Here is a 26,528-nt window from a genome sequence, read left to right as displayed (position 1 = left end):
CATGATAGAAAAATATGGACAAACGTGTTACGGTGTTCGCGAGGGCATATTTTTTTTTGTGTGAAATTTTTGTTTAGTTTTGACCAAATACATTTACCTGCAGTTAGAAAAAAGTTTTACTGTTTTTATAAAACATATATAGGGAGAAATAGAGAAGGAACTAAAATAACTGATCGTAATTATCATAGACAAACTTATGTTCACTGACGTTTTCGAAAAAGTAGATTCAAGTGCCGTATCTATTATCTATACTCCGTATAAGCATAGTTCTGAGCATACAAATTGGTGAAATGAAACTTTTTTGTAAACCAAAACTTGGTGATTAACAAGAGTGGCCGAGAGAAGCTCTCGCCCGCTCTACGCCTTGATTTGGGAACTGGTAGTAAATGCAAAATCCTTAATATTGTCCCTCACAAGTGTTTATGATTAAAAAAAACTTGATTAAAATTATGCATTTAAGCAAAAACATATTAATACGTGGCCTTTTTGCGACTGCCACTTGCGCGCCTTCTGGCAATGTGAGTTTCCATGGGCAGCGGTATCACTTAACATCTGGTGAGCCTCCTGCCCGTTTGCCTCCTATTACATAAAATAAACTATACTCCTATGCAGTGTTACCGTTATTAATGTATTTATTTTCCATACACAGAGAATACAGGGCCTAGCTACGACCTGACGGCGGACGGCTCTCACGGTCGAAAGACGCGCGCTAATGCGCCTACCAATAGCCAATACTGCTAAAAGGCTTAAGGAAAAGGAAACAAGTATATGTCAATAGATTTATCTATATATTTTAATGATGAATAGTTCATACAGCTGTCGAATACAGTCTCTTGTTATTTCCGTCAAGCAATTTTAAAACATTCTGTAGAAAAATGGCAATTCTTATTACGAGTCAAATCACTGTTAGTAAAATCAAACGATTCTATTTGAGTTGCAATTGCTCTTAATTAATGAATTCCTTGGAAAATTATATTCATTTATAATATATTTTGTTTTTAACTACAAATTTATCAACTATATATTACAAAATTTAACTTACAGTTAGATTCATCAATCGTTTAAAGGTGCGTTCAATTGTTCTAAAAAAATTTAGAAATTTCAATTTCTTTATATAAAATCTAATGCGTTTTAATACTTTTGTCTTTTAGAGATATATGAAGTGACGATGAGAAGCTATGGAGCTGAATGGTTATTTTGGAAGCGTTTAAACATATGATTCAAGAAATTGTTCGTTTGTACTAAAGATTGACATCAGTATGGCCAAGAAAATAGACGAGAAAAAACACTCAATAATAAAATTTTGTCTCAACTATTAAACCTTTTGTTCAAACAGATGTAATGACTGTAGTCAATGCTTAAGTCAAAATATTTTTTTATTCTAACAACAGTAAAACAAAATACATGTTTTTCGATTAACACACTAACATTTCACATTTGAACTTTGAAAACGACGATGATTTTTTAAATAGCTCCATAGAATCAGACCATAAACTTCATGAAAAATATAATATTTTTCGTTCCCAACTAAACGCACTCCACTCACAGCACAATTGATAAAACATATTTTCAAAATATGTCTAATAATAAACACGTAAATATAGCTTACAATTGTATTTACACGATAAAGCGATTTTAAACTACTTGGGGAAATTAATCGAAGCGAAAAGATCCCTCGACATCTTTACAATAACACTATGTATTCAATAAAATATTTTCATATTGTTTTAACAAAATCTGAATGTGATTAAAACATAAAATAAAATTACAAAGAGAAACAAAATAAAAGATGTCGATGTCTTTTCGTGAAATATTTCTTAACTAACTATTGCAGTGAAAACTATTTTCTGTATCTATGTGATCAACTACGGTTCGAAGACGTCACGGCACACATCTTACTTACGCTATTAGTACAATGAATATAAATTAAAATGTCCCATACTGCAACCGTACTATAAAAGAACAAGAAGTAGGACAAGTAGAACTCTTACTTCTTCTTTTTAACTACTAATAAATGAGATTTCTTGCAAAGAAGTTCAGAAGACTAACAGATACGACATCAGTGCGTAATTAATGACTTTTTTTAATGTTAGATTGAAAAACATAATATGAACCAGCTACGTTACGTTAAAAATAAAGTTTTAAAACTTGTTAATAGTGACACTTTGTATTCATTGCAAACCTAAGCTATGACTGATTATCCAGGTGATGGTCTGCGGGTAAGGTACAGGCGTGACTGTCCATCGACGAACATAGCATCTAAGACCTTTCACAGGCAGTATACACGGTGATGAGAATAAAAATATGATGCTTGTTGATACACAATGGTAAAGAAGTAATGGGATCAAGTTAAAATAGAAATCCGTTTCTTTATTCTGTAGGGAAATAAATGTTTGTAAATATTTGAATGTTTCCAAGAAAGTTCCTCAGCATCGTGTATACAGCCACAATAAACCAGCTATTGTATAAGCTTAACTATTTACATCATTCGATCGACCCGATAAGAGCTCGACAGAAAAACAAAATAGGAACGATACAAAACGACATCCCATGGGGGATCATATAAATACACTCTATGTACACAGTCACGACTTGGTCGCGAGTCAGTCCTGAGTCTCCACATCCAGGCCGTTCACCATACGCTCGATGCTCTTAAGGTCAGACGCCGGGGGCGTGTTAGGGGTCGTCGTGGACGTGGGGGCATCCGGTGGGGGATCAGCAGACGCCGCTCGCGCTGGGGGCGACCCCACTCGCGGCCGCGCGGGCGATGAAGACAAACTCCTCGCTCGGGGCGCTACTTGCTCGAACGCTGATCCCAGACCCGGTAAAGCGTAGGGGGCGAACCTGTGCGTTTTGCTCAGGGACGGCGCGGGATTAGGAGCGGGGGGAGGCGGTAAAGAGTACTGCTGCAGGAGAGGGTGAAGGTTGAACAAAAGACCTGGCGGCATTTGATGCGGCGGGAAGAACGGTGGGGGATATAACGAAGGAGGGTATAGATATGGTAAAAGGGGAGGTTGGATCGGTGGACCGAGGGAGACGTCAGGAGCAGGGGAGGGCCGAGACGGTCCTGGTGGAGGAGACTGCGCTCGTGGCCCTCCTGAACATGAGGAGTCGGAACCGGCTTCTTCTGGGCCTGAATCACCACCACCGCCGCTCGATGTGAACCATGCTATAAGAAAACGGCAATTTTAATTATTGTATTATTAACAAAATAAATACGTTAAAGAACGCTTTCAAGATAATTATCAGTTGTGTAAACATGCCATTAAAAATCATTGTTTTTTTTCTTTTTAATGAAAAACATTCTTTAACTTAGGTATACAAAGACTAGTGTATCGAAAGTTTGATCAGCTTTCATACAACAAGGTATCTCTTAGATAAGGAAAGAACACTTCTCTAACGATTTGGTAGTGGATACTTACAGCTGGTAGAATGCTGCGTGGTAGGTGCAGGAGGGGGCGGACTGGAGGGTCCTCCAACGTCCAGTGGCCGCTCATCGTCATCGTCTCTGGGGTCCGACCGCGCCGTCAACAACGCTTGCCTGCGGTACACAGACAAACTGCTCGTGTTAATTGTGCTTATTGTGTGCAAACATATTTTGGGCTATATTAAATGTTTTTATTATAAAATCATTTTACAAACGTATATACGATCTTATTGATTGAACTTGGAGTGTGTGTATAGATTTTATAAATTAAGCGGATCAAACTTAGTAGGACCAGCGCATACTCTTTGGTTAATTTTAGGTTTCAGGTTTAGCTGGATTCAGGTGCTCATGACAATATTGGATCCGCATTACATTTGGTAGCTTTTAACTAAGTCCGAGCCAGTTTGACAAACCTATACAGATTAATTGAATAAACAATAAAGCAACAAATGGCGTAGAAACCCTAATACCGTTAGGTTAGGGAAACCTACTTTCGATATATTTTAGAATCCGTAGCGCTGATGACGCAAACCTGGAATTAGGTACGTGGTACGAAAACTCAACAACATTTTATATTCCTTATTTGGCAAGATTATAATAAATTTAAATATTTTAATTTACTGTAATTATACTTTGCAATATATATATAAATAAAGTTACTTCCAAACAAATAGATGATTTAACCGAGAACATTTGTGAATCAGTGTATTTAAAATATATTCATATGTACTTAAAAAAATATTGGATCGCGTAACTGTACAAATTCTGAAATAAGGGCAAAAATATTTTTGAAACAACGCCTAAAGCGTTCACGATTTTCCACGAATTATGTAAATCAAATGCATATTTTAATTTGGAAAATAACAAAGACACATTTCTATTTTTTTAAGTCCCAAGTACAGGATACCTAGGAATAGATTTTGTATCCAAAAATTTGGTTTATAAACAACAGCTCTGCCCACAGGTATTTGAATAGCAACAAAAATATTCCTAGTTTAAAAATGCCACTCATTTAGCTAGGAGTGTCAAACGGTTGACATTTTGGTTAATGGCCCACCGCGACCCTTTGGGGTACGACCTAAAAGGTTAATCATTTCTTAATGATAGTCAGTCGCGCCCTTTACCACCTTTATTGCTAAAACGATTTGCTCACAAATATGGCGTGAAAAATCATGTAAGTGTAAAGCTGCGTGGCCTTATAATATGTATTCTAGTGTACAACGAATGCAGTAACAAGAATGACAATCCAAAAAAATCTTTTAACTAAATAATAAAATCTTTATTAGATTTCAAGTTATTTCAGAGGTGGATTAGAACTCAATATTTTATTTATTTATTTACACTTCGTTACACTACAATATAAAAAAAAAAAACAAATTGAACATAATTAAATCAAAAGGAGGGCAACTGGCGGTCTTATCGCTTTCGAGCGATCTCTTCCAGGCAACCACTGTGAGTAAAGAAAAAAAATGTATTAAATTACATAAGATAGGCAAGTAATGGAAAAATACATGTTATACACATTTATTAAGACAAAACTTAACAGAAAAAAAAAACAAACTAAAAAGATGATTTATCCTTTGTTACCATAATATAAATATACAATCAAAAAAACAAGAAGTAAGTAGGTTACATAATTTATTAGGCAACAGGCGGCCTTATCGCTAACAAGCGATTTTATTCCAGGCAACCCTAATATGGGAGAATAAAAAAGAAACACCTATAGAGGATAAAGTACAAGAATTATAGTAGAGTAGAATAAGAGGGTAAAGTAGAACATTATGTACTACTATCTACTCATTAACACCTCCTACTATGTCTTAGAAGCAATCTTCATATAGGTTTTATTATAACGTGTAAATTCTGTATGTCTAATTGAGTATATAATTAGTATGTGTCAGCCATTTATGCCCGACAAACATCGAGTCACGCTGGCCATCTCTCCAAGAAATACTCAGCCAGAATAACTGAGTAAAAACTATACAAATGATACGCTAAATAATATGTCAACAAATAGTGGGCGTAGAATCCCAAATACATACATATATATAAATATTGTTTTAGTAGCTCATAGAAGGAAATCCGTTGGTATATGGATAGGTTTCGAATATACAACCTGAGTGTTGAGAATAGCTGAATCTCTACAGTTCAGTGTGATTCTCAGACAGACAATATAAAGTTAAACAGTCAATGGGAAAATAAAGTATCAAAGTCACCGTCTACATTGTCTTAAAGTTTAACAACTGTAAAAACTGTCGTATTGTTTCATCCTCAAACACTTTGGGGCTGTCTGATTACGGCTTCTGGTAAATTCATTTTATTAACTCATCTCATCGCCTGATAGAATTTAATTTAACCACCCCTAGTTGTTAGGGCTGGTAACATTTCAAATTTTAGCTAAATCCGCTGTGTTGTAGTTGTCACTTGTCAGTGTATAAACTCTTAACACTGCTTCCTAAGCTATATTCATTGGATATACGTCGTAGAACCGGAGGTCTAGGGTAAGGTCTAATATTTAAGGCCTCCGAAATGTATCCTTGCACCAATATTATGAAGGATACAATATTTTTAAGTTCCACACACACTCATACAATTAGCTTGTTTAATTCATTTTACCGTTAATACAACATTTGACAAAAAGCCTTGAGAAAATTTTAACACAATTGTTCCTAAAGTGACGTAATAAATGTAGGTTAAGTGAGAAATTAAAACAGAAATTGACAACCCTAAATTAAACAGCTCGCATTAGGGTGTTCGCGTTACAATGTAAACGTCACGGCTGGGTGGCGAGCTCGCCTTGTAATTTTCCCAAATTTTTATCCCCAAAATGCAACCCGCCACCCTCGCCGGTTTTATTGAGCATATTTTTGATGATACATTTAACAATATTGTTTTGATTCACTTTAAATTTATGCGATGATACTTCTGTTGCAAATAAAATATTTCGTGTTGAATTTATGAGTACTCTCGAGGATTGTAATTTTGGAATTTATTTATCGGTTTTATTTTAAGCTCGCAACTGGTTCCATATAATTAAGAAAAAAGCACTTAATTCTGCCGAAATAAATTGGCTTCATCGAGCACTTCTAAAGAGAGGGCACTACTAACATTTAATAATATTTAAGAATAATATGTTTTTTAAAGGGGACATTAATCCTTGGTATTGGAATTTTCATTCCTTACGAATATAACAAAAGATCTAGGTAGTGGCCACTAAGTACTACTCACTACCTTTGCGTTTATTAATATATTAACACGGACTTAAAAAGCATAAATTTTTAGACTCTTGTGTATGTATCTTTGCAATTAGTGTATAGTATTTGACACAATAATGAAATAATATGATTTTAAACCAATTTCAAATTTAATATAAATAAATTGAAACTAATAGTTACGTGTGATTTCTAAAAGTAGCTATTTATTTATTTAACACTTCATCTAATATTTGTTACAAATATTTATTAGTTTGCATTTTATATTGTATATTTTTATTTCTATACAATTTTCTGTTTAAAAAACAACATGCCCATCATAACGAGCACAAAGGCCTCGCTGAGATATGCGGCATGTGTCCTGGGCTTTTCAGGTGGCGTTTATCAAACCGCTCACGTTTCCCGCGCTTCCGGCTCGGCGGCCATTTTGAAAAGACGAGTTTCCGGTGTCCGTCGGCGTATGCCCTTTAATTCGGACGCTGTGGCCTGGCAAATCCGGTGTAAAATGTTGTGTAAGCGAATTAAAGATGCCTTCCTGAACTTCATAAATATCTAACGTAGACTCTATAATGGCCTATTGTTCAATTGTTTTTGATAACATTTTGTTTTGTTTTTACGTCGTACCTTAGTATATATTACCCTTAGATATTATATTGTGCGAGGTCTAGTGAAAAACTTATTAGAAATTATTGCCCATAATTTTTTTATATATTAATATATTAATCACAGGATTGGATTTTAGGTTCTCTGGGCCTAATTTTTCCGAAAAGAACTATACGGTTACTTACATTTACAAAATGCAGTTTTTTATAATGTAATAAAAGTTTCCTAATGTAACGGTGACAGATACTAAAAGGAGTATAAGATACTTCCAAATGTAAGCAGCAAATGATTAATAAATATTTAAAAGTAGATCTGTCGATTATGCCCAGCATCACGATTTAATCTCAGCTCAAACTAATTGAGTCCTTGTTCGTTGAAATTCAAATAAGTAAGCGGAACCGCAATCTCCCACTGCGGTGTGCTATCAAATTATGCGGTGAAAAAAGTCTAAAGCTGATTTTATCGCGGAAATCCAATTTTCTCCCTCGCACGCTAAAGACGTTGGAAAAAGCGCCAAGTCGAATGACTCCACCATTTTGAACAGTTACCCGCCATGTTTAAATCCCGAACACGAATAAGGAGGCGCCAGATTGGTTTAATTTGAATTTGGAACGGCGTCGGTTCTGTTCGTTTCGAAACGTCCTAATTAATTTGAGGAGATTCACAGATAACGCTAATTTTGTTAGATGTTTCCGTTACTTTGTCTATGGACTCATTTATTACACCTGCTTGGTATCAAATTTATTGAACTTTATTAGCGTCAATAAATCGTTATACACATAGGAAGGATTTCGATTCATTCGAACAATCAAAAATATGGAATAATTTTAATAAAGTAGTTTAAATACTTACTTCTTTTCTCTTTTCCCCGCACCAGTGTCTCTAAACCCTTTTGCGAAAGGGTTATTGTCGATCTTCAGTTGTGTTATCTGAAAGAAAGATATTTTTATAACGATGTAGCTTATATATTTGATTTATAAATTAAATTAATCTTGATCGTTTCAACATTAATAGAGCCAAATGTCACAAGTATCTCCTGCATAAGGGATATAATAAAGGCGAACGCTCCCTGGACATTTTAATGTTTATAAGAGGAAAATTAAAGGGAGGAGGGAAACTTTATTCATAATTGATTGCTATTTACAATAAGTATAAGTTCAGTGTAATATTTAAACCCAAGAGTTCACTTTCAGCTAAGTAGACGGGAGTATTCGAATGTTATAATAAAATTTCAATATTCAAAGGGTAGTAAGGATAATTTTTGACTTACCTTTTCGTTCTGATAGGCGGTGACCGCGATGAACTCAGTCTCCTTGAAGACATAGGTCCTGAAGGTGGAGTAAGGCAGCTTCAAGATGTCGTTGGCCCTCACTAGGTGAAACCGGGGCTGGTACTTGTGCATTGAGTTGAGGATTGTCTGCGTAACACACTTTAGACAGCTTAGGAACTTGACCGGCCAACTTAAGATTGTATCGAAATTTTAGATTTAAAAGCTTTTTTAATGTTAGCATTAATATTAATGTATTATATTCATTATTTATATATGTAAAATTCTCGTGTCACAATGTTTGTTCCCATACTCGTCCGAAACGGATCGTCCGATCCTTATGAATCTTTTTATGCATATTCAGTAAGTCTGAGAATCGGCTACTATCTATCTTTCAAACCCCTAAGTGATCCCCCAACACCCCTTGGTGTCCACCCCAAAACATTTTTTTTACTTTTTAGACCTTTTTTTGTATTTTTATAATACAGCATACAAGAATACATCAACCCTGTTTTTAACTAAAAAAATGTTTTCTGGAAATAATATACATGGGTCAGCTAGTATAATATATACAAGAGGCTATATAATCTAGATCGTACCATGATATAAACTTTATTATTTCATATTACTGTTTTACATAGAAAACATTATTGTTTTCTATATCTGTATTGTTCCCATGGATTTTATGCATTTCGTATCTCACATTTCTGTCTGATGTATAATTTATACTAAAGCCAATAATTGTTACAACTTGTTCATTCTAATAAGGGATAGAAGTTCGTAAACTTCTACGTGAAAGTTCATTGATACTGTCAAAAAAATAACAGGGTTAAGTCAATTCGACTTTCGTAATAACAGTGTCGAGCCTTTTTCTTCCTTAAATTATGGGATATTACCAGTCCCCAGATATTGCCGGTAATAGGCGCTTGTTACAATGATACTTTGCATTTTTTATTAACGAAAAGGCGTATACAAACTTGTTACGTTTTTGTACAGTAATAGTGCCTTATAAATATCATAATGGAATAATCAAAAGAAAAATTAAGATATACAATAAAAATACATTTTGACCAAATACTTCTGCAAATCATAAGCTTTTATAAGAATTTATTTTGTTAAGCATCTTTAAAATTGTTGTTAGTGAAACTTTTATATGAAGAAGGAACATATATCGATGACACACCATCTTTATGAATTGGGCCGTATTTACTATTTTAAAGAGACTTAAGAATCCTTACAAGTACAGGCGGCATCTTATGTATTCAAATAGATATTTCAGTTCCTAATAAAGGCAGCTTATTCACACATGCATTATAATTCCACCTGGGTATAATCTAGATAAATAGCTATTGTTGCCGGCATAAATGCTTTGTACGCTATGCATTTGTATGCAAAATTATGTTTAAGATTCCTAGGCGCGATCAGAGTGTTGTCTTGTAAATCAATTGACATACAATAGGTATAAATACATTATTTGTAGCGAGGAAATAACTAAAGTAAATGTAAGATGTATGTAATATATAGATTTTGGTGTATTCTCTCGGAGTTTTAAACAAACGTTTATTAAACCAGTAATTTTTTAGCGATTAAAAAGAATGGTGGAAAATGTATTGCCAGTTTTTCTCTTCCGTTCTACGCCCTTGTTTTGAGAACTGGCAGTGAATGTTAAATTAGAAGCATTTCATATACATTCCTAACTTTGACATTCATAAGTGTACATCGTGTTACCAATATAATTAAATGATTTTTAATTTGAAATAAGTTCACTGCAATCGAAACCTAGCCTTTACATATCCTATACTTTCTGAATCAGTGTTTGGGATTTAAAGTTCCTAGCTGAGTGTTCATACGCTTATTACTTACATAAAACATTGTTGTGCATACGCCGTCGAGTTTTTGGGTCTAAGGCAAGCCGGTTCCCGCACGATGTTTTCCTTCACCGTTGGAGAGAACTTTAAATGCGCACATAGAAAGAAAGTGCATTGGTGCACAGACGGGGATCGAACCTACGACCTCAGGGATGAGAGTCGCACGCTGAAGCCACTAGGCCAATACTGCTCTTATCTACATCTATCTACATTAAATCCTTCTAAGTAGGTACGGCAATAAGCAATGCATAAATTTTTCTGATTAAGAACATTTTATTATGATTGTTTCTTTATATTGAATTCTAAAGAAACGGTTGGACAGTGTTGGCCTAGTGGCTTTAACGTGCGACTTTCATCCCTGAGGTCGTAAGCTCGCTCCCCGGCTGTGCACCAATGGACTTTCTTTCTATGTGCTCATTTAACACTCGCTCGAACGGTGAAGGAAAACATCGTGAGGAAACCGGCTTGCCTTAGACTCAAAAAGTCGACGGCGTGCGTCAGGCACAGAAGGCTGACCTACTTGCCTATTAGATTAACAAATGATCATGAAACAGATACAGAAATCTGAGGTCCAGAGCTAAAAACGTTGAAGCACCTTTGTTTTTTTTAAAGAAACGGTTACGTTAAGTAGGTTTACAATTTGCATATTTTACCATCAAAAACAGCTAGATTATTTAGTAGCCGGAAAACGATATTTACTTTGATAGTTACTCCGTAATCTCTACATTTACATTTTACAATCGTGGTTAAATCATGATGACTAATTTATCATAAAATTAGTGCAATTTGATTGGATAGCATCCGGCTTAATGGAGGATTCATTCTTTCTCTTTTTTGTGGCGTTTACATAAAGTTACGAGATTAGGTTAAATTTTACAATTTACAAGCGCCACCGCTAAAGAGTTGAATAATCCAAAACTAATAAAATTGATATTACGTTAGTGATCCTAAATTATAAATGTCTCTCTCTTTAAGCAGCTCATGTCTGAGCTTCATGGTCAGCAGCGAAGCATTTGAAACGGACTATCTGTTTCCACCAGTTTGTGGCCAGCGCCAGTGTACAGTTTTGAGAACTATGAATCTTTCACTTGATCAGTCTATCTGGTTGGTGGACGGCCACGTGATCTTTTGCCTTCTATGCTACTAACCACGATCAGTTTCTCCAAGTTCTTATCGCCTCTGCGGAATGTATAGCCGAAATAAAATACACTTCTTTTTTTATGTAATGGAGGCAAACGGGCAAGAGGCTCAACTGATGTTAAGCGATACCGCCGCCCATGGACACTCACATTGCCAGAAGGCTTGCAAGTGCGTTGCCGGCCTTTTAAGAATTGGTACGCTCTTTTCTTGAAGGACCCTAAGTCGAATTGGTTCGGAAATACTTCAGTGGGCAGCTGGTTCCACATAGTGGTGGTGCGCGGCAAAAACTGCCTTAGAAAACGCTCAGTTGTGGAACGACGGACGTCGAGGTGATACGGATGGTATTTTGAACTTTGCCTTGACGTCCGATAATGAAACTCAGCTGCGGGTATTAGACCGAACAATTCATCTGAACACGGTAAATGCGGAGAAGATGCAGAGGGACCCAACATCTCTACGCAACGCCAAGGGATCAAGCCGCACGGAAAGGATTGGTCGTTGACGATTCGAATCGCTCTTCGTTGAATACGGTTCACTGTAGGTAGGCGAGTAAGTATGCCAAGTTCGGTTAGGATTGATGTATTTGCGCTTTCCATTCCACGGTATTCTTAGCATTCGACGCCAGCACCACATCACCCTTCTCGAGCCCAGATAGTTCACGTTTCTACTCCATACAGGAAGATAGGGAACACTCGAGCCCGTATCAGTCCTATTTTGGTTTTGATACCAATTCCTCTTTGCTTCCAGATGTTGCGTGAACGCATCATGCCATCTTTAGTCATGCCGATTCGCCTTTTTATCTCAAAGTCAGAGCTACCGTTGTTAGGGATTTGGGATCCGATTTATATAAAGCGGTCAACGATACTGATGCCATGAATGTTGCACGTGACACGTTTTTCTCCATCATTAAATTGTGTTAAATATTGTTAGGAGAACAGAATATTGAATTGAGTGAATAAGGCAGACGGAAGCTGTATGTATAAACAATGAACGAATTAATCATTTAATTGATGTAATTGTTGTGTGCCCGCACGCTCAGATTTCTTTAAATTACACAAATTGCTCTTAATTTCAACGCGTCGTTAACAAAGTATGCATTTAAAAAAGATTTTTAATCTAATTAAAACATCCTGATTTGTGTTTCTAGCACAAGTATAACTACAATCAATGAATGTATTGTTTGTTTTTTTATTCATGTTCCTTCAATTAAGGTGAATAAATATCTATCACAGAGGATTTAAACCAAAGACGCCGTAGTGATTTTATAAAAAAAAACATAGAAAAGACTTGACTGAATTTCTAGGTTCTTAGTTCTAATTAATTAATGTATAAGAATAAAATAATTCTAAATTTTGCTTTGATGATACAAATTGTAATGAGGTGACATTACTACGAACGTATGTAAGCTGAAGATCGAGAATTTAATTTACAAAAAACAATTTTATTCATATTCCACAGACTATTAATGTTACTCTAGTTATAAATCACTAAAAAGTTTACATATTCCCTCGTACTACCATAGATTGACGTCGTAAAGAAATCTAATGAAGCGGGCAGACGAGGCCATTTCAAAAGCGATAACGGAGAAATTATAATCGCTAGTCGGTCTTAATTACGGACCTTTTATCTGTCCGTCCAATTTCTTTATTTTACGGCTAGACAACGTATTTATATGGTAATCGGGAAGCACGGTGGTCTATCGATAAATTGTTAAAACGTTTGATTCATGAATGACGATGAAATCTGAAGATGTTAGAATAGTTAAAAATACACCAAAATGTTTATATCTTATTTATTGTAGGTAGTTTATCTGGTATACAAATGTAGTAGTTAAGTAATGAATCAGGCGCTTAGACATTGTTAATCTGAAAAGAAGCTTTTCACACTATGGCTAATAAATTAAAAATAATAATTTAAATTTTTACATATTCTTTTTAAAAAAGGAACGGTGTTTTAATGTGGGCTACTAAATGCCCTCTTTGCCTCAAGAGCCGGGATAGGGTCTACGGTGTCGCCTTCAAAGGACTACTTGCCCTCTTTCCTGCGAGGATATTTCGTACACTCCCTACCCGTTATATTAAAGGATTTTTGTATTAAAGCACTAAAAAAACTTTTAACGGGAACTAAAGGGTACGTTACTTTGTTTTTCTCTATGGTTGGTATTTATTGAACACTAACGCCTTATGCAAATGTCTGTTTCAAACGGTAAATTTCCCATCTTCAATATTTTACAGTTATTATTTATAAAAATATACCATAAAAATTATCGATCAATTCGTATCACATCCCTAAAAATACAATTGGGATATGAAACAAAAGATGGCGCTACGTGTCATTGTTCGTTTCGCCACGGTCACAGATATTAAATTAAACGTTGTGTTTCGTGTGAATAGAGACATTAAGTATTTTATCTATTATTCGTCGCGTGAAAATAATCGATTCGATGAAGTATGTAGTGTTCTATTGGCTTGTATCACGTCTTCGCAATTATTTTAATGCCTAATTACATTGACCATAATAGGTGATTAATAGGGAGTAATTAATCGGCTATCACTACTGAAGCAAAACGCAGTTTTAAATATACCTAGAAATTAATTGAAAGAAAAAGTAGAATTTATTTATGGGTGCTAATTCAATGTTGCATCGTGAATAAGTTAAATATAACAAAAAAATAGTTTTGAAATACTATTCCCCACGAGATGGCGCTGCGTGCAGTCCACTTAATCTTTTATTACAATATCTTTTTGTTCTGAAATGTATCGTGCACTTTTTATTTTTAATACTTAGCTCATAAAATATAATGACTTATAATATTTACCCTCCTTGCTCACTTGCTTTTTCCTCGCGTACTTCAAGGCTCTTAGCGCAGTAAAGACAAAAATACGTGACTTTTATACTTAAATGCGATATAATTAATTGTATATCGCTCATTCGATTGCAGTTGCACGTTTTAGAACGCATCGCGTCGTCGGGCGCCGGGCGTCGCCCTATGCATTCGCACCAAATGGCTAATTCGCGGCAAACATACGCGCCATAAGTCATATCAACTAACCAATATACGAGGCCGACGGAACTATACCTGTCTCGCTCTAACGAACTAGAGAAAGCCGCGACTGTTTGTTTTTCCTTTTACTTCCTTTGAAATCTTATTTTGAATTTTATTCCTATAGGGGCGTGGATGCAGCGATGTTGCATATTATGTCGCTCGTTCTCTCGCGCAGGCCCTGCAGCTGTCCTTTTCTATCTTTTTGTGATTTTAATTCGCGGAACGACTTCGGGACGTGATTCGATTCTATAGATTTTTTTATTGCAAATATTGAGAATTCGCTGAAGGTAAGACGGGATATTCGGCATGGCGCTTAGTTCGCATATAATTTTACGACAAGCAATATTTGTTGGATAATTCGATCAGTCGTTGATTTATAAGGGATTACGGTATTACACCTACTAACTTGGACAATTAACTAAAACCAATAACGTAAATCTCACAATTGTTGTATCGCCATAAGCACTTGGTTCATTTAACTACCAGAAAGTTAAAAAGAACAAGTTTTTCGATAAAATGCAGACCAGAAACTATAACCAACATACTACCTACATCTATATAAATCATATATATAAATCTACAGAATGAAATTGTTATTATAGGAATTTAAATTGCAGAAAAGTCAATTGTCAATTTAAAGTAAGTAAATTTTTTATCCGTCAGCCTTGGGGTGAGCGAAAGAATTTCAATAAACAAGAAGCGCTACGTACGTCAGGGAACGTGTAAGAATTTTTTTTATCATCTACACAAAACTCGACATTGCAACACAGAGAGAAAACTTTTCAATCGAAATCTTATAATTATGCATTTAACCGTTCAATATTTATGAAACAAAACCTCACGATAGAAAACCCGTAACTAGGTATTTCTCGGGCAGTTGTCGATGGGTACCGGAACAAACTTGTGTCTGAAGTCGAAACTCTTTTACGTGGAGTCTCGGACTGGGGTAGACTAAACCTAGTCCAATTTAACCCCAAGAAGACACAAGTTTGCGCGTTTTCCGCGAAAAAAATACCCTTTGTCGCTACTCCTCTTTTCGAAAACACTCTTCTTGAAGCCACAGCCAGCATCGGAATACTTGGCGTTGACATATCGAACGACGTTCAGTTTCGCGGTCATTTGGAGGGAAAGGCTAAATTAGCCTCCAAAAAGCTTGGTGTGCTCAGCAAGGCGAGACGGTACTTCACTCCGGGCCACCGCTTGCAACTCTATAAAGCGCAAATACGGCCCCACATGGAATACTGTTCTCACCTCTGGGCGGGGGCTCCCCAGTACCAGCTCCTTCCACTTGACCGTATCCAACGAAGAGCGGTTCGAATCGTCGATGACCAATCCCTCTCCGAGCGGCTCGATCCTTTGGCGTTGCGTAGAGATGTGGGGTCACTCTGCATCTTCTACCGCATTTACCATGGAGAGTGTTCAGAGGAGTTGTTCGGATTAATACCTGCAGCTGAGTTTCAGCATCGGACGTCGAGGCAAAATACAAAATTCCACCCGTATCACCTCGACGTCCGACGTTCCACGACTGAGCGTTTCTCAAGGCAATTTTTGCCGCGCACCACCGCTATGTGGAACCAGCTGCCCACTGAAGTATTTCCGAACCAATTCGACTTAGGGTCCTTCAAGAAAAGAGCGTACAAATTCTTAAAAAGGCCGGCAACGCACTCGCGAGCCCTCTGGCATTGAGAGTGTCCATGGGCGGCGGTATCACTTAACATCAGGTGAGCCTCCTGCCCGTTTGCCCCCTATTTTATAAAAAAAAAAAAAAAAAAACTACCGCATGGAGCCGAGAGTGAATTTGAATTTTACCATACATTTGAAGTTTTTTAAAAATACGACTCGTTGAATTTACAACTCGTACTCTTGTATATTGAATCTATACGAGACAAAAATACATCTATCAAATATCAATGATTGTATGTTAAAACATTTTGTTGAATATTGCTAAGTATGATCCTGAGTAATGAGATAAGCTAAATTTTGTTCTTTAGATAAAACAATGGTCAGTATTTAAGGTTAAAAAGTACGACAGAGGTGACGACTTTATAATTATAATTAAAGAGTAAATAAACAATACAATTAATGTATATGAAACTTTAGTATACAATAATCTAATAAGTGTACAAACAAAAGAAGGAGAACAATAAAAACTGGAAACGTTTTAAATCAGATTACGTCAGAGAAGCCGCCGACACAATATTTGTGCTTACTAACACGCAAACCGTCTTAGCCATGTCAACATAATGCTTTTTACTAAAGCTTTGACAAATATTGGAGCTTCGATAGGGTTCCATATGCTCCCGTTATTTCTAATTGGTAGCTTGAATCTCAAATGTCATGTTTGCGTAAGGTGGGTCAGGAGCTTTCGGAAGGCTATTACTGATATTTTCATTGTAGAACTGATACTGGGATTAGATGATGACAAGTGACAAATGGCGATGTTGGAGAAATAATTGAGGACATCTTCCTTTACAAGGAATTCAAAACTTTATTGTATACACGAATTAATTAGATATATGTCCGATATTTTTTTTTCGTTTGTCGTTTGTCATCGCTGGCGCTATTATCGCAAATTAGTTTAACATTGAGTTTGCATTTAATATTAAAATTTAAACAACAGTAAGATATTCCGTAACTTGTCAGGACTCTCTTGTCATGGTTCATAAAGTTAACTTGGAAAACTCGACTATTTATATAGATTTAAAGAAAGTGTATATGTCTTGTATAATTTGGTTATATTACCTACCTTAGGTGTACATCTAATTAAGAAATTGTAAAGTTTTTTGTTACTACGGAATGTTGCATGATACAATTTTCTATTCCTGCATTAATAGAAATATTTCCTGTAAATTTTGACAATTCTATAATGTGACATTCACATTTGCAGAGATTCTTGAAGACTTGAACGAGAACTTGAAATTATTTTCGCGGGAGCAAATCCATTAGCGATTAACGAGCGATCGGCGGGCAGTAAATTAAAATAAATATTTGCTTGCATCGCCTGCGCAGCCTTTGATGCGCCGACACAGGTGCCGACTCATCCCTGGCAATATTGAATTACCACTATATGAAGGGTATTAAGTTTCTATTATTTATAAAGAGATTTTTTCCTAGGATTTAGAAGAGGTAAATAACGGAAGTAAATGATTTTAAAATAAAAAATTCAGTGGCGCTACAACATTTTTAGGTCTGGGCCTCACATTTCTGTATCTGTTTCATGATCATTAGTCAATTTAGGCAAGTACCTAGGTGATTAGCCTCTTGTGCCTCATACACGCCGTCGACTTTTTGGGACTAAGGCAAACCGGCTTGCCTTGCCTAACGATGTTTTCCATCACCGTTCAAGCCAATTTTAAATGGGCACATAACATGAAAGTCCATTGGTGATGAGAGTCGCACGCTGAAGCGCTGAAGGCTTCATAATTGATAACCTATATACAATAAATATTAAACGATATAAAAGGTTTTTGGTTTAAGTTTTTTTTGTTCCCCTTTAGTTTTGTCTCAACAACTATGTGTAATATGTATTTTTTCACTCCTACCTTATATAATTTAATAAAAAAAATTCTCACAGTGGGTGCCTGGAAGAGATTTCTCGAAAGCGATAAGGCCGCCAGTTTCCCTTCTTTTAATTTAATTTTGTTCGCTTTTTATATAATGTGCAACGAAGTGTTAATAAATAAAGAGCTCGAATTACATACACACATATATATATACTATTGATTGTCGTATGTGTTTGGATACAAAACAAACATACGTTGACAAGTCTAATATTCGTCTTCCTATGAACATCACTTGTAGAGGTTATTATGGACACAATTGATCTATGACATTCAACTTAAACAGTGTTAGTTAGATACTACTTTGGATCAGTGGATTCTCATAGTATAGATTTAATCCAAATCCATTATCCAAACAGCAGCCCTTGCAGTAGATGCTGAAGAGATGTTAGTCCTGACTGACTGGCCCATGTATGGCTACGACAGGAACAACACTGAATAAATTATAGGAATGAACGCAACAGACGCAACATCAAAGAAATAATGTTGAATAAAAGCTTTATATATAATACAAAATCTTGTTAACAGAAATAAGTAGGTTTATCATCCTAGTTACAAATGCTTATTTTCTAATTATACGTAAAAAGCTAGCAAGGGTTAGTTAATACCTCCGATGGCTATACAGTCGGGGAGTCATACAAATAAATATATTTTAGAATTGACTAATGTGTTGTAATTGAAATTTTTTAAACAATATATTGCCTACATAAGACATTATTAAAGTGAATTAAAAAAGCAACGAAAAATGATCGTGTCAGCCTTTTAAACGATGCATAAGTGTTAATGTTTGCCCGCCAAAGCAAACAGTGGTGAGTAAACTTCGCTTTGCCGGCACGAAATTGATACCAGCCTCGCTCAAGTGCAGCTTTTTAAGTGAAAACTTAAAAATAGTATTGTTTTTAAGCTATTTAAACCGTTTGTCTCTGCGGCGTAGTATTTTAAATAGAAGATAAGGAATTCACTAGTATTATAGCTTCAAATTAGCCGCTTGGACGTTATTATATTGTAATTGTAAGGTTTTACTAAATAAATACATATTTTTATACAAACATTATCGGTTATTTAAAGACAATAGATGATTTTTTGGTATTAATAACTAGATCGTTGTTGGACCGGACTAGTCCGTAGATTTTTTTTTAAAGTCTACTATAATATAACTTAGTAATCCTTGTAAAAAGAAGCAAAAAAATATTTTTATTATAACTGATTGATTCGATAAAGATAATGACATAAAAAATATAATTCGCCAGATTGCTAATAGATGGCGTTAGTCGTATAATTTAATGGACGCAGTATCAAGCCTTTATAAGACAATAATGGAGCTGGTTTTAAAACGGTTGAGGTAAGGTAATGTTTATTTTGTTCTGCTTTTTATCTGCAAATTACAGATCATGATTCTCCCAGTTTACTGTAGATAATAGAATGCCTCTACAGTTTGTGGTTTACATAGCAATCTATACTTATATAGTTATGTAGTTTTATTATTGGTATATAAAAACTATAGGTAATGGCTGAGACTTAAAAGCAGAATATAAATATTATTAAAAATTTCGAAACTATTTAAAAATTATAAGTTTTATGGTTCCTAATAAAATAGGTATGTACAAATCTATTGTTATATTGATTGAGTTAGAAATATATACCTAAATTATTTCTTTTTACAAACAAAGATTCTTCTGATAAGAAAATATTTAGGGCCTATTGTATAAATGTTAACACCTCTGTGTAAAATTTCTAGATACAAAATATTATTTGTTATCGATCAATATATGTATATACCTATTGCGTAATATAAAAAATAAAGTAACTATTTTATCTATTTTGTTTGTCATATATATCTGTTAATCTTAAATGATTTTTATTAAAACCGTTTGATCGAAACCTCAAAGTAGTGCGTCAGGCCTCTTCACGACACTTCAGAACTAGACCGTAAAACGCCTTTGAAAGATGATAATTGCAACGTGGGAAAGATACACAAAGAAAGGATTGGAAAAGCGTTCCATTTTACGCGTCTAATCCCATTAGTGTTAAAACACATTTAAATGTAGAGCAGAATTTCATAAAGACAGTGGCACCGCGCCGCAATTACAAGAAACATCAAACTATAACCGGCCATTCACAATGAACTCATCCGTCCAACAAACGCTCAGAACGCGGGGTTCTTTACAATTTTGCCTCTTAATGTACCGGTGATTTTATACTTGAGTGATGATGCTCTCAGCGGGTCTGTTAAAAGGGTTTTTATAGTTTTATACCTTTATTCAGCATAGAAGTGGCACCGCGGTATGTAAGTGTATGTCTATTAATTCAATGGTCTTCACAAGATTATATCCGGATTTATAATGGAACTTGTAAGTCGGAAAACTTAATAATCACGTTTCCCCTTCAGCGCGTACGAGCTTTTTGCTTTAAAGTTTAAAGGCAGAGGGATGCGGGAATCGAGAGGAGCGCTTTGATATCGTATGCGAGTCTTATGTGGTATCGATTATTCATAGACCCCAATATGTCCTTTTCATAAATTCATAGGAAATCATCACTATTTACAATGTATAGAGCAAATGGATACGATCATACAGAGGCTGAATAACTCTTACTATATTCGGAAACGTCAATCCAATAACGCCGGGTTTCGACAGCTCAAACAGATACAAAATTTTTCATAATTTTTTTTATCGTTTACTACAGGATTTCTATTTGATCTATGGCACGGTGTTTTAAATACGCCTACGGAGTACTGCTCCATTGTTTTATTAAAAAATGTGTGCCTGTACTAGCGTAGATAAACACGTAGAATGTTTAGCTTCTTTATGACCTTATTTCCCGAAAAATTATCTACTACTTAAAAATTATCTGCAACTTTACAGAAATTGGTTAAATAATGTTAAATAAGATAAAGTTTAACAAAATGCTTTTATTAACATAGATATGAAATGTAAGGTAAAATTAAATAATTGTATTTTACTTAATTACTAAGAAGATTATTACAGAATTTTATTAATTGTAATAGAATTATTACTATCATTCATATCACGATAACAATAATGACATTGTTATCGTTATTATATATTTTTGTTATTATTAGCACCGAATCTCTTCGAATCAACCGTGGTAGGGACAAGAAAAAGATTTCGCGTAACCGAAAAATGTGACGCATAACCGAACAATGTGACGCCTAACCGACAAAATGTGACGGTAAATTTTTTGCCAACGCCGATAAAGAAGTTTCACTTCAAAAATATTTCTCTATTACACACGTTAATTATTTCTGCTAATGGCCGATCGCATCGCTTATACAAAAAATTGTATACTATTTAAGTAAGATTACCTAACCGTAGAATGTTTCAAATGAATGCCTGGTGGTTAATGGCAGTATGCACACATTTTAACTGTCAGCACTCCATTCTACATACAATTAGACAGTCTTGAGATGTTCAAGTCACGTTTAATAACGTGTCATTGATGCTATGTCCAATATTTGCACACATGAACTGTCATTTCACGCATGGCGTAACAACCAATTAAATACAACTAGCCATTATGTGCTAATATTTCCCTTTACATGATAAATATGCAATTATATCGCTGTAGAAGGTTAATGAGAACAAATCAACGAACAATGAAGTCAGAAAGCTTGACTCTGTAACTTTGTATCGACAATTAAATACCGATTTAAAGAGTCCACAATAAATCTAAATAAATAAATCAATGGCGCTACAACGGTACTAGATCTGGGCCTCAGATTTATGTGTCTGTTTCATGAGAATTTGTTAATATTATAGCCAAATAGGTGATCAGCCTTCTGTGAATATAGGGAAAAGGACTGTCTTACAAAACACGATAGAAAGCAAAACATACAATTTGTAAGCGTGAATATAACGCAAACTCAAAATAACTGTATTGATATAGATAAACAAACAAGTAAACATATGAACGTCACAAGAAAAGATGTTAAATTGATATATATTGTAAATTTTCCAGTTAAATTTGGTTTGCATGATTTAGCGTTCATAATTCATGTGAATTTAAGCAAGTTAACTTAGACAAATAGTTCTTAGGAAGAGATTAAGGACTAATTAATTAACTAAGTTACACGTCGGGGAGTATCTAAGATCTTGTAATCGCTCTCGTGAGTTACCATTTAAGTGTGTATGACTTACGTACAGGGACGGAGTGATATCGTTATAGGCCCTTGTTAGGAGTTCTGATTTAGCAGATTTCAGCTCAACAGAATTGGAATTATATTGGCTTAAACTTGCTAAATATTATATAAAATTTAATGTGAACACGGGGACATATTTTTTTAAAATCCAGTTGCGCTACAACTTTTGTTTCTTTTTCATGATCTTTTGTCAATCTAATAGGCAAGTCGATAAATCCTGTGCTTGACGCCGTCGACTTATTGGGTCTTACGCTAGCTTTAATATGTTTTCCTTTGCCGTTCGAGCAAATGTTAAATTTGCACATAGAAAATCCTTTGGTGCATATCCGGGGATAGAACCTATGACCTCAAGGATGAGATTCGCAAGCTGAAGCCATTAGACTGAATTTAAACTTATGGTGTACGATCGAACAAATTCTCTTTAATTTTTGGTTTTGACAACCCTACTTGTGACAGGGCCTCGGGAGTATAGAATACCTGGCTGTCATTTTTCTAGATATAACATGACGTGTTGTAGCTCCATATTACGCGAAAGCAACGTTTTTATGAAGCATTTTTTATAGGTTTAACATTTTACGCATACGTTTATATTTCCCTTAACGCTATTACGTCTTTTTATAAACATGGAGGTTGCTAACATACTGTAAAATTTCACTAGTAGTAGTAAAGGCGAAACTTGATTGATAATATCGTATATTACAAATAAGATTGTCGCATGAGGGTTAACGTACACGCTTTTTTAGCATCAAACTTTTATAAAACAATCTTCATCTAATCCCATAGGATTTGAAAGTAATTAATTAAATTTGTGATAGAAACGAAGAATTATTGAAATGTTGCAAAAACGAGGAATCATTAGTACCTTTTTAAGAACCGTTGCTTACGCTTAAAGTTATGTATCTCGAAGTTACACTTTCTTTAAAGAATAATACCAATTTTTGCCTATATTATGTGGTTGACCGACCCCTAGTAAATACAATAAATTTTTAATATCCAAAAATTATTCAAATAAATACTATATTTTCCACATGTTATACACGTAGCGCTTTTGAAGAAATTTGTTTTTTTTTATTAGACTTCAAGTGACTATGTATTACCAAGGTGTATAAGATTATTAGCAAAAGTAAATAAATTCGAGACTGAAACCATGATAAGCGTATCAATCGAAGTTAATCAATTACAGCCCCAATATCTACCCTAATGGAACAAGCCCTCATACATACTTCATGACTTGATTTTTTTGTATTTTTAACAAGGTCGCAAAATCTATTGTTTATGACTGTGTTTTTATTATAAAAATATAGTAAATTTAAATTACTTTTGAATATTGCTTTTTTGTATGCTTATGGCAACTTTAGATGATTTTAACGCGAAAATGACAGTTTGCACTTAATTGGCAAAGCGTTTGTTAATAATGTTTCCCGCGGTTTTCATTAATATTTTCAGGAATTTGAAAATATAGATATTCATTGAAATTAAATTTTATTAATGTGAATATTTGTGTAAAGTAATTACTACTTACTCACACACTTACGTTGGATTAGATTATATATTGAAATTGATTGTATAAACTAGGAGATAGTGAATTATAAATATATAGGCAAAATTTGGTTTTCTCATTAACTTTTCAATTCGAGTTACATGACTTATGAGTAACTTTAAGCGCACGCAACGAAATGCTTCGTTTCAATTACATACATACATTAAGTATGATGTTATATAAGCCTAAAGCTTTTCTCGATAATTTTTTTAATTCAATTCAGTTCAGTTTTTGAGACAAGCGCGTTCAAACAAACATATATTCTTTTTATTATAAATAATGATTACGAACATATGTACTAAATAGTTATATATTTTGGTGACGAATTGTTTCCATATTTATCTTTTTTAATATTTACATAGACTACACGTTCCTTTATTATATTAGCGTAGATAATGAGTTTTCACACGCGAGTGTCACCTGTCTCTTTCACGGAAAATCCATAGACTACAGTTAATTTAATTATTGATAGGAAACCATAGATAGTGTTTGATCCGTTAAATGTTTTTCTTGTATGTTTGGTAAACGATTTATTACACATATTTGAAAAAGAAATCAAAAGCACGATATAGATAATTGAATTGTTTGAAGTTAAACTTTTATTACTTAGTTCTTGAATTAAATTGAAAAGATATACAACAAATCGTTCAAATTCAAGAGAGCATACATTAGTTTTTTTGATTTTAATGTTAAAATTCTAAATTCAAAATTATTAACAATGTAAGGGTAAATACGTAATAATAGCCAACAACCAGAGGTAAGAAATTTCAATCAAGTGAAGGCATATGTCAAAATACGGGTGTAATAAACAAACAGACAGCTGCCTAACGACACTATAACTATTTATTACCATAATCATCGGCTAACGCTTGTTAGTTTTGTTAAGAACAAACCCCTAATCATATCCTAATTAAGGTCGTTTTTACGCCAATTCTTTGAGGCCTTTTTTCATATATCATTTATAAAGCAAGCGTTTATAGTTACACAATTCTAAACCTTAGGTAGTTAGATAGAGGTTTATATTTGTTTGTAATTGTAAGATTAACAAATATTTGGGTTTTGTGAAGTGTTTTTCTACCATATAATTAGGTACAGACACCTTGGTGAGGTGATTGCTGGCGCCTCCGGCTGTCTTCAATTTTTTTGGTACAAAATTATATTTCAAATGTTATGCTGCCAATTTACTGTTTGAAATGTAGTCCTATATTTTTATTAACTATGTCGTTATAACTATAATTACTTTTAAGGTACATTAAAAAGTCGATTCAAACGCGTTTAATTACTACATATTTATATATCTTAATAAGTCATTTCTTATTTATTGGAAATATTTGTAAGTATAATAATTCTTTGTTTAGACGTATCAATATTTAAATCAAGACTCAAGCAAAATATCCCTGTTAAATAAATTATGATGGTCTTTTCAATTCAATTTCATACCTAATGTTTGCTTATTCCAAACTCACAAATTTATAAAATTCAGTATAATTTTTTATCCATACAGTTACATGTACTAAGAGTGAAGACCTGACCTACTTCATCACATGTCTTCTTTTAATTGTAAATGTTTCCATGATCACTGTAATAATCAATATAACCAAGCATAATACGCACCCCATACTTAACGTATTCCTCTCGCGTCACTGTACCATGTTCAATATTTGTTTATGAGTTAATGAACATAATTTAAAAGAAAATTACACGCATCACCTATAACGCATCAAGTTACCGGAATTATAAAGCTAACAAGCAATAGACAAGGCTCGATCATAAATAATAGAATCATTAACATCTGCCTTTTTAGTTCGACCATAAATTTTTTTGGCGGTAAAAAATAAGGTGGGCGTTTGATAGAAATATAAGTAACGGTTTTGAATCAATTTTAATATCGAAATTAAATATTTTGTCTATAGTACAATCAGCGATATGTGTGACAGGACTTGTCATCGTGACAGTTGATATAAGGAGCGTAACAGTTGAGAAGTTTAAAATGAAATGTCTACTAACCAAATGATCTGAGTGTGGGTCTCTGGGCGCACTAGGTGACGGATTGGGCCACAGCAACTTGGATAACATCCGTTGACTTTGGCTATAGATGAGCTCCTACGAAGGAGAGAAAATGAGCTTTAGTATGGCAAGAAAAAAGGCGGGAATCGCCGACAGATTGGACGAGGAAGTTTAGGATTCCTAATAAAATGACATCATGCAGGTTAACAATATTTTTTTTTAGTTTTAGTCATAATGTTAGTTATGTATACATATTAAAAATCAATAGATAATAGATGTTTCATTGCTCTATTGAGGTAAATAATTCTGTGGATGTCAGTTATGTTATGGCTATTCTGAATAAAACTTTTTATGATTGCAGCTAGTCATTGTGTATACCATAGACTAAATAGATGGTAGAGGTAATTAAATCAAGTATAAATTAATTTTACTATTCATGGTAGAAAATAATAACAAATTTAAATAAGTGTGTTTTCATAAGAAGATAGACATAGGTGAGGTGACTTTGACCTGCTCTTTAAAATTAAAAAATAAATATATTATATTAGAATAAGGTAGTATAAACAGAGATGTCTTGCGGAGAAAAATGAAGATACATTCAAACACAGAGTATCGAAGACGGATGAATGGATAAATTATAAATAATGTGTGGCTGGTTTACGGCGCCCGCGCCCCCGGCGTCTAGCAAGGTTTTGCGCC

The 26,528-nt window shown here is 34.4% G+C and overlaps 1 protein-coding gene across 7 annotated transcripts in view; it reads right to left on the bottom strand.

Annotated features, from left to right (window-relative positions):
* Positions 1 to 769: 769 nt before the first annotated feature.
* LOC123713598 (optomotor-blind protein) overlaps positions 770 to 26,528 on the bottom strand; it is a 76,533-nt gene continuing 50,774 nt past the window's right edge. For 2 of the 7 annotated variants that reach the window (XM_045667338.1, XM_045667339.1), the window contains exons 4-8: positions 25,830 to 25,925; positions 8,513 to 8,671; positions 8,095 to 8,171; positions 3,423 to 3,559; positions 770 to 3,169 (exon numbers count right to left, since the gene is read on the bottom strand). In XM_045667338.1, coding sequence (XP_045523294.1) covers positions 2,604 to 3,169; positions 3,423 to 3,559; positions 8,095 to 8,171; positions 8,513 to 8,671; positions 25,830 to 25,925 — 1,035 coding nt within the window. In that variant the 3' untranslated portion in view covers positions 770 to 2,603. The remainder of the gene's footprint in view (positions 3,170 to 3,422; positions 3,560 to 8,094; positions 8,172 to 8,512; positions 8,672 to 25,829; positions 25,926 to 26,528) is intronic. The other 5 variants (XM_045667344.1, XM_045667345.1, XM_045667342.1 and 2 more) reach the window with 4 other exon arrangements.

This window comes from Pieris brassicae, chromosome 8, assembly GCF_905147105.1.
Source record: "Pieris brassicae chromosome 8, ilPieBrab1.1, whole genome shotgun sequence".
In the NCBI taxonomy this organism is placed as follows: Eukaryota; Metazoa; Arthropoda; class Insecta; order Lepidoptera; family Pieridae; genus Pieris; species Pieris brassicae.
The sequence above is the reverse complement of the archived record's forward strand: the minus strand, read 5'-3'. Positions and strand labels throughout refer to the sequence as shown.